The sequence below is a fragment of the Postia placenta genome (assembly GCF_002117355.1).
Source record: "Postia placenta MAD-698-R-SB12 unplaced genomic scaffold POSPLAscaffold_20, whole genome shotgun sequence".
NCBI lineage: Eukaryota > Fungi > Basidiomycota > Agaricomycetes > Polyporales > Adustoporiaceae > Rhodonia > Rhodonia placenta.
In genome coordinates, this window is record NW_020169851.1 from 221,574 (window position 1) to 230,740 (window position 9,167).

General features: G+C 57.5%; 2 protein-coding genes across 2 annotated transcripts; both read left to right on the forward strand.

Annotated features, from left to right (window-relative positions):
* Positions 1-189: 189 nt before the first annotated feature.
* Positions 190-1,652, forward strand: POSPLADRAFT_1105952 (hypothetical protein; the record flags this gene model as incomplete). Its single annotated transcript, XM_024483284.1, has 3 exons — positions 190-248; positions 328-329; positions 358-1,652. Coding segments are annotated over 3 exons (1,356 nt in total), but the record flags the coding sequence as incomplete, so codon positions are not given.
* Positions 1,653-6,125: 4,473 nt separating this feature from the next.
* POSPLADRAFT_1062075 (hypothetical protein) lies at positions 6,126-6,959 on the forward strand (the record flags this gene model as incomplete). The annotated part of the gene is made up of 2 exons (XM_024481474.1): positions 6,126-6,186; positions 6,397-6,959. The coding sequence occupies 2 exons, from the start codon at positions 6,126-6,128 to the stop codon at positions 6,957-6,959; spliced, it is 624 nt and encodes a 207-aa protein (XP_024333711.1).
* Between the last annotated feature and the right edge of the window lie 2,208 nt (positions 6,960-9,167).

The window sequence follows — 9,167 nt, forward strand, 5'->3', positions numbered from 1 at the left end:
GCCCCCAGCGTTTGGTTTTCCCCTGTCGCTCGACCCTAAGTCGCGACATTAGGTCGAAACTCCTCAACGCTGCCGGCGTTCCAAAACAAACACTCATCTTTCCTCTCCTATAGGTTGGGTGGTGCGCACCCCTACTATACCCTACGATACTTAGATAGCCTACGATACATCGCCACCACTTAAGGGACGAACTCTTCGGTATCTGCACTTCAGTGGGCGATACTTGTCCTCACGGACGCGTGGCTTAGGTTCCTGCTGCATACTAGCCAAAAGCAGTACTGGGCCCCACGTGAACTGCGAACCTTAGTGTCTTCTTGGGCGCCGTAGGTGTAAGCTAGCTAGCACGGCCTTTCGTAGCACGCGCACCTCCCCTTCCTCCCCCCATCACCGTGGCTGACGAATTCTTCGACTGCTCTCGACTTGAGCACGCCTTCGATACCCAGGAGCAGGTCGACGTCTCTCGTGACGACCCAAAGAGCAGCGAAGACAGACCTCCTTTCTTCATCTGTGATCGGCAACCGTGCCCTAACCGCACCCCACGGTCCATCACTGTTGACGAAGGGCACTTCGTACCAATCCGACGGGTCCAACACCCCCGCGGCCCTGCACTCCGGTACGCTGGCACCTCGAGATCTACATCTCGCCACGTCACTCCCGTCCCATCCCGACCTGCCTCGCCAGGCACCCGCATCCCCCAACCTGTCGCCAGTACAGGTCAAGCGCGAGGAGATTCCTATCTCCCTCGAGGAATTGAGGCAGTCGCACAGCCTTCAGCGACCCCTCAAGCGATCCCCCAGCCCTCCTTGGGGCCGCGGCTGGAAAGGCCTCCCAAGACCGAGCCCCGCGACACTCCGCCGCATTCTTGGGCCAGCTCGTCGTCAGCGGTCACCGCCTCGACTCCAGTCCCTGTCCTACGTCACCCTGCCTCCGGGCTTCCTCAACCGACTTCACCGTCGTCGCCGCCGCGAGGCCGCTCAAGCACTCGTTCCCCGAGAAGTCCGCCCGGCGGACAGTCACAACAGTCGCCTTCGTCCGCGGGCAGTCCTTCGTCCCCCTCGTCGCCGATAATGTCCTCTCCCGCTGCCGTCCCTGATAAGGAGACGTTGAAGCTCCTCCTCCCGCTCTGCTACGATGGCAAGACCGTCATCGAGTGCAACCGGTTCCTGTCGCAGCTGCGCATCTACTGGATGGTCAACACGTCGTTGACCACCATTGAGCTCAAAGTACAGGTTGCGCTGAGCCTGCTCGATGGAGACGCCCGCGCTTGGGCCACTCCCTACTTCGCCCAGCTCGTATCGGTGCAGATAGGAGTGCAAGGGGTCACGACCCCTTTTGCAAACGAAGCGGCCTTTGCCGCCGCCTTCAGGGCCCGCTTCGGAAATCTCGACGACGAGGCGGCAGCGCAAGTAGAGCTGGCGAAGCTCTGCGCGGACAAGTCGGTCCGTGAAAAACGCACCGCCGCGGAATTCTCCGCGTTGTTCAAGGGTCCGGCGGACCGCTCTGGGTACGGGGACCTGGAGCTACGCGACAAGTACCTGAGCGGCATCCCCTCCCGCGTCTACCGCAAAATCGAGCTCGAGACCTTCGCCACGTGGCAAGCAGCTGAGAAGCGCGCCACCGAGGTCGAGCAGATCCTCGACATCAGCCGGGCCCGTAGGCCCGAGCTAAACAACTTCTTCTCGGCCCGAGGTCGAGGACGCGGTGGGGCACGTGGTGGTGCACCCTCAACGCACGCAGCTTCGGCCAGCATCAATGCGGCCGTCGGAAAAGGCAACTTCCCCGGCACATGCTTCGGCTGTGGGAAGCAAGGGTACCGACGCTTCGAGTGCCCCAATTGTAAGGACAAGCCTTACACAAAACGCGCCGACGCGCGGGCTACGGTTGCCTCGGGATCCACCCAGGCTGCGACAAGCGCCCCCGTCACGACAACACCCTCGGCAAGTATAAGTGCCGCTTCAGCGAAATCCGAGCAATCGGAGCTGGCGGACTTAATGGCACAGGTGAAGTCGATGCGCGAGGAGCTCGAGCACTATCGGGCGATGAAGGAGGAGGCTTTTTGATCCGGTCCGCGCTTCGTGCCGCACGTGTCGGGCCGGGTATATCATGTAATTGTTATAGCGTATTGTCGACTGCAATGGTGTATGAGTTGGACCAGGGGTCCCAGCATTTTCACATCCCAGTTCGACTCCAAGGAAAAAGACGGCACAAGGACATAATCGCTATGGTGGACAGCGGAGCCACCACGAAGTTTATCAACAAGCGATTCGTTGAAGAGAATAAGGTGCAAACGCGGAAATTAAAAGAGCCGATTCCGCTATACAATATCGACGGCACCCTAAATAAAGACGGAAGCATCTCAGAGGTAGCGGTGCTACAGATGCATATAGGAGAGCACGTCGAGAAGACGGTGTTCACGGTCACGGACATCGGTCCAGAAGATGTGATCGTCGGGTTGGATTGGCTACGCGAGCACAACCCAGAAATAGATTGGGAGAAGGGCTCCCTCAAATTGTCACGATGCCCTGAAACGTGCAGTGCCAGGAGGACTGGCCGAATGGAGCAAGCAGCGACTGCGCGTGATACGGGGGTCAGGCCTACGGCGCGCAGGCGTTCGCTGAAGTCCAAACGGTCGGTTATAGGTGCCTGCCGGAGTAAGGTACTCCCGGACTTCGAACCCGAAGAAGATCCGGTGGAGGTAGAATGGGATGAGACCGATTTGATCGAAGCCTGGGAGCAAGGTGTCACGCTTCCCGGCGCTCCTCAGCTGTTCGTCGCAGCAGGACATACGTACTCCCAGCTGTTTGCTGAGGAAGAGATCAAAAAGAAGGTCGTTAAGACCGCCGAGGAGTCGGTACCTAAACAGTACCACGAGTTCCTGAATGTCTTCTCCAAGGAAGCATCAGAACGGTTACCCGAAAGGAAGCCGTACGATCATGCGATCGAACTCGTGCCCGGCTACTCGACCTTCCATTCGAAGGTATACCCTTTGTCGAACAACGAGCAAGAGGAACTGGACAAGTTCCTGAAGGAGCAGTTAGCGAAAGGCTACATACGGGAGTCGAAGTCGCCCATCTCGTCCCCCTTCTTCTTCATCAAAAAGAAGGAAGGGACACTTCGACCCGTGCAGGACTACCGCCGATTGAACGCGATCACGGTCAAAAATCGTTACCCCTTGCCGTTGATCGCCGAAATGGTGGATAAGCTCCGCGGCGCCACGCTCTTTACGAAGTTCGATGTCCGATGGGGATACAATAACGTCCGGATCAAAGCCGGTGATGAGTGGAAGGCGGCCTTCGTAACTAACTGGGGGCTGTACGAACCCCTGGTAATGTTCTTCGGTCTCACCAACTCCCCCGCGACCTTCCAGGCGATGATGAACGAGATCTTCCACGATCTCATCGTCGGTGGCAAGATCCTCGTATACTTGGATGACATACTCATCTTCTCCACCAACAAGGAGGAGCATGAAAAGATCACACGCGAGGTTCTGCGCCGCCTTCAGGATAATGATCTATTCCTGAAGCCTGAGAAGTGCGAATGGGATGTTCCCAAGGTCGACTACGTCGGCTATGTGTTCGGTGGCGATGAGGTAGCGATGGATCCCGCGAAGCTGAAAGGAATTAATGAGTGGCCGGTACCCCGGAACAAAAAAGATGTCCAGAAGTTCCGGGGGTTCTCCAACTTCTACCGCCGCTTCATCAAAGACTTCGCTAAGATCTCGCGACCACTCGACCGGCTCACAGGGAATGACCCATGGCATTGGGGCGAGGAAGAGCAGCACGCCTTCGACGAGCTCAAGCGGCTCTTCGCGACAACTCCAGTCTTGGCGCTGTACGACCCTAATCGGGAGACGCGCATTGAGGTTGATGCCTCGGGGTACGCCACTGGCGGCGTGTTGATGCAGAAGCAGGATGACGGCAAATGGCATCCCATTGCCTTCAGATCCCATGCGATGGATCCGGCGCAACGGAACTACGAGATCTACGATAAGGAGATGCTCGCGATCATTGAGGCGCTAGACGACTGGCGCCACTATCTCGAGGGGTTACCCAATCAGTTCGAGATCGTCACTGATCACAAGAACCTCGAGTACTGGCGTACATCCCAACATCTCACGCGCCGTCAAGCGCGATGGTCGCTGTTCCTAGCTCGCTTCGACTTCCGCATCACGCACAAGGCCGGGACGTCCAATGGAAAGGCTGATGCCCTGTCGCGTCGATCAGACCATCAGATCGGCGATGAGGACGATAACACCGATCAGGTGGTTCTCAAGCCAGAGCGCTTCCGCATCGCCTCCGCTAGGCGCGGTCACGCCTCGGTGACGGCCGATCAGTCACTTCTGAAGCGCATCAGGGAATGTTCGGAGAAGGATCGGGAGGTGGCCGAGGCACTTGAAAAGGTGCAGGACCTCGGGCCACCCCGGCTACAAAGGGGTTTCGAGGAGTGGAATGCCGAGCAAGGGCTTCTGCTGTTCCGCGGGTGTGTGTACGTCCCAAAGGACGCGGAGCTCCGGCGGGATATAGTCAAGATCCACCACGACTCGCCGATCGCCGGTCATGGTGGTCGTGCCAAAACCCTGGAGCTCGTGTCGCGGAATTACTGGTGGCCGGGAATGTCCAAGTTTGTTAATGAGTACGTAAGCACCTGCGATGTGTGCAACCGTACCAAGACATTCCCAGCCAGACCCCAGGGCCCACTGAAGCCGAATGAGATCCCCGAGCGCCCATGGCAGATCATCACGACCGATATGATCGTCGGCTTGCCGAAGTCTGATGGATTCGACTCGATCCTGGTCACCGCCGACCGCTTTACCAAGCAGGTTCACTTCTCGGCCTGTCATGAGACCCTGACGGCAGAAGGTGCGGCAGACCTGTACATCCGCGACGTGTTCAAGCATCATGGGGCCCCGGCCAAGGTCATATCAGACCGAGGTCCCCAGTTCGCTTCAAAATATCTCCATGCGGTGTACAAGGGTCTGGGAATCGAGCCAGCGCTGTCCACAGCGTTTCATCCTCAGACAGACGGCCAGACTGAGCGCTGGAATCAGGAGATTGAGCAGTACCTGCGCGCTTTCACAAGCCACAGGCAGGATGATTGGGCGAAGCAGTTGCCGCTCGCGGAATTCGCACTGAACAACCGAGTTCACTCCGCGACCGGGCATTCCCCTTTCTTCCTGCATCAAGGGTACAATCCTGAGATCCAGGTTCGGATCAATCCGATGTCTGCGATGCCTGCGGCCGCTGATCGGCTCAAGATCCTGAAGGAGATTTGCGACGATACGCGCTCTGCGCTTGCGCTGTCAGCCGAGCGCATGAAGGTGTACTACGACAAACACGTGCAGGAGGCACCGGTCTTTGCGCCAGGGGACAAGGTCTGGCTTGATGCCCGGAACCTTAAGCTGAAACAGCCGAGCAAGAAGCTCAGTCCCAAGCGCCTCGGACCATATGCCGTGCGGCGAAAGCTCGGAGACTTGGATTACGAATTAGTCCTGCCGAAGTCGGTGCCGGTGCACCCGGTGTTCCATGTCTCCTTGCTGAGCAAGTACACGCGTAGCGATATCCCGGGCCGGGAGCCGGAGGAGCCGCCTGCGATCGAGGTTGAGGGCAATGAGGAGTACGAGGTTGAGCGGATCAAGGATTCGCGGATCTTCCGGCGTCAGCTGCAGTACCTCGTCAAGTGGAAGGGTTATGACGACTCGCATACGTCATGGGAACCGGCGCGCAATGTTACCAATGCGCCGGCCCTCATAGCCGACTTCCACCGGAAAAATCCGAATGCCCCTCGCCGCCTCAATGCTGCTACCTTTGGTGGTCTCAACTTTCAGCCAATGCCTTCGCCGCTGACTGAAGCACGCTGCCGCTCCGGATGGGAGATGGGCAAGGGCGCCTCGCATGAGGTCATGCGCCGTTGAGGGGGGGGTAATGTCACAAGTTGGTACGGCGCCTAGCCGTTTTTTAATTTTTTCCTTTTCGCGGGCTCGAACCCGCGACCCCTGTACTACCTGCCTGATATGGACGCATCGTTATCTACTGTACGATTAGATTAGATGGGCGGCAGTGCGCGGCACAGCTCGGGCTCCGCTGACACAGCCGCTCTGACTCACCGGCCCCCGGGGCCGCGTCGGCATGCTGCGCACAGACCAGCTGCGCACGGACCAACGTGCACAGCCTGCCCTAATCTCCCCATGTATATAAGCCGGCCTCTGCTGCCCTAGGGACCTCAGTTTCGACCTCTTGTCCCTAGGTCAGTAAGCCCCCAGTTGTATTCTCTTTGCTTACTTAACTAATATACTATCTTGTCCCTAGCCTTAGGTTTGAGCCTCGCTCACCATCGCTTCGGTGAGAACCAGTCGGACGCCCCTCGCTTCTAGATATTTCCCTGTCGCTTGACCTCAAGTCGCGACATATGGGGACCTGGAGCTACGCGACAAGTACCTGAGCGGCATTCCCTCCCGCGTGTACCGGAAGATCGAGCTCGAGACCTTCACCACGTGGCAAGACGCTGACAAGCGCGCCACTGAGGTCGAGCAGATCCTCGACATCAGCCGGGCCCGTCGGCCCGAGCTAAATAACTTCTTCTCGGCCCGAGGTCGGGGACGCGGTGGGGCACGTGGTGGTGCACCCTCGACGCACGCAGCTTCGGCCAGCATCAATGCGGCCGTCGGAAAAGGCAACTTCCCCGGCACATGCTTCGGCTGTGGGAAGCAAGGGTACCGACGCTTCGAGTGCCCCAATTGTAAGGACAAGCCTTACACAAAACGCGCCGACACGCGGGCTACGGTTGCCTCGGGCTCCACCCAGGCTGCGACAAGCGCCCCCGTCACAACAACACCCTCGGCAAGTATAAGTGCCGCTTCAGCGAAATCCGAGCAATCGGAGCTGGCGGACTTAATGGCACAGGTGAAGTCGATGCGCGAGGAGCTCGAGCACTATCGGGCGATGAAGGAGGAGGCTTTTTGATCCGGTCCGCGCTTCGTGCCGCACGCGTCGGGCCGCATATATCCTGTAACAAGTATGATGTATTGTCGACTGCAATGGTGTATGAGTTGGACCAGGGGTCCCAGCATTTTCACATCCCAGTTCGACTCCAAGGAAAAAGACGGCACAAGGACATAATCGCTATGGTGGACAGCGGAGCCACCACGAAGTTTATCAACAAGCGGTTCATTGAAGAGAATAAGGTGCAAACGCGGAAATTAAAAGAACCGATTCCGCTATACAATATCGACGGCACCCTAAACAAAGACGGAAGCATCTCGGAAGTAGCAGTGCTACAGATGCACATAGGAGAACACGTCGAGAAGACGGTGTTTACGGTCACGGACATTGGACCAGAGGATGTGATCGTAGGGTTGGATTGGCTACGCGAGCACAACCCCGAGATAGATTGGGAGGAGGGCTCCCTCAAATTGTCGCGATGCCCTGAAGCGTGCAGTGCCAGGAAGACTGGCCGAATGGAGCAAGCGGCGACTGCGCGTGATACGGGGGTCAGGCCCACGGCGCGCAGGCGATCGCCGAAGTCCAAACGGTCGGTTATAGGCGCTTGCCGGAGTAAGGTGCTCCCGGACTTCGAACCCGAAGAAGATCTGGTGGAGGTAGAGTGGGACGAAGCCGATTTGATCGAAGCCTGGGAGCAAGGTGTCACGCTTCCTGGCGCTCCTCAGCTGTTCGTCGCAGCAGGACATACGTACTCCCAGCTGTTTGCTGAGGAGGAGATCAAAAAGAAGGTCGTTAAGACCGCCGAGGAGTCGGTGCCCAAGCAGTACCACGAGTTCCTGAATGTCTTCTCCAAAGAAGCATCAGAACGGTTACCTGAAAGGAAGCCTTACGATCATGCGATCGAACTCGTGCCCGGCTACTCAACGTTCCATTCGAAGGTGTACCCATTATCGAACAACGAGCAGGAGGAACTCGATAAATTCCTAAAGGAGCAGCTAGCGAAGGGTTACATACGGGAATCGAAGTCGCCTATCTCGTCCCCCTTCTTCTTCATCAAAAAGAAGGAAGGGACACTTCGACCCGTGCAGGACTACCGCCGATTGAACGCGATCACGGTCAAAAATCGTTATCCCTTGCCGTTGATCGCCGAAATGGTGGACAAGCTCCGTGGCGCTACGCTCTTTACGAAGTTTGATGTCCGATGGGGATACAACAACGTCCGGATCAAAGCCGGTGACGAGTGGAAGGCGGCCTTTGTGACCAACCGGGGACTGTACGAACCCCTGGTGATGTTCTTTGGCCTCACTAATTCCCCCGTGACCTTCCAGGCCATGATGAACGAGATCTTCCACGATCTCATCGTGGGTGGCAAGATCCTCGTATACCTGGATGACATACTCATCTTCTCTACCAATAAGGAAGAGCATGAGAGGGTCACACGCGAGGTTCTTCGCCGCCTTCAGGACAACGATCTATTCCTGAAGCCTGAGAAGTGCGAATGGGACGTTCCCAAGGTCGACTACGTCGGCTATGTGTTCGGTGGCGATGAGGTGGCGATGGATCCCGCGAAGCTTAAAGGAATTAATGAGTGGCCGGTACCCCGGAACAAAAAAGACGTGCAGAAGTTCCGGGGGTTCTCCAACTTCTACCGCCGCTTTATTAAGGACTTCGCTAAGATCTCGCGACCACTCGACCGACTCACAGGGAACGACCCATGGCATTGGGGCGAAGAAGAGCAGCACGCTTTCGATGAGCTCAAGCGGCTCTTCGCGACGACTCCAGTCTTGGCGCTGTACGACCCTGATCAGGAAACGCGCATTGAGGTTGACGCCTCGGGTTACGCCACTGGCGGCGTGTTGATGCAGAAGCAGGATGACGGCAAATGGCATCCCATCGCCTTCAGATCCCATGCGATGGATCCGGCACAGCGGAACTACGAGATCTATGATAAGGAGATGCTCGCGATCATTGAGGCGCTAGACGATTGGCGCCACTATCTCGAGGGGTTACCCAATCAGTTCGAGATCGTGACCGATCATAAGAACCTCGAGTACTGGCGTACATCCCAGCACCTCACGCGCCGTCAAGCGCGATGGTCGCTGTTCCTAGCTCGCTTCGACTTCCGCATCACGCACAAGGCCGGGACGTCCAATGGAAAGGCTGATGCCCTGTCGCGTCGATCAGACCACCAGATCGGCGATGAGGACGATAACACCGATCAGGTGGTTC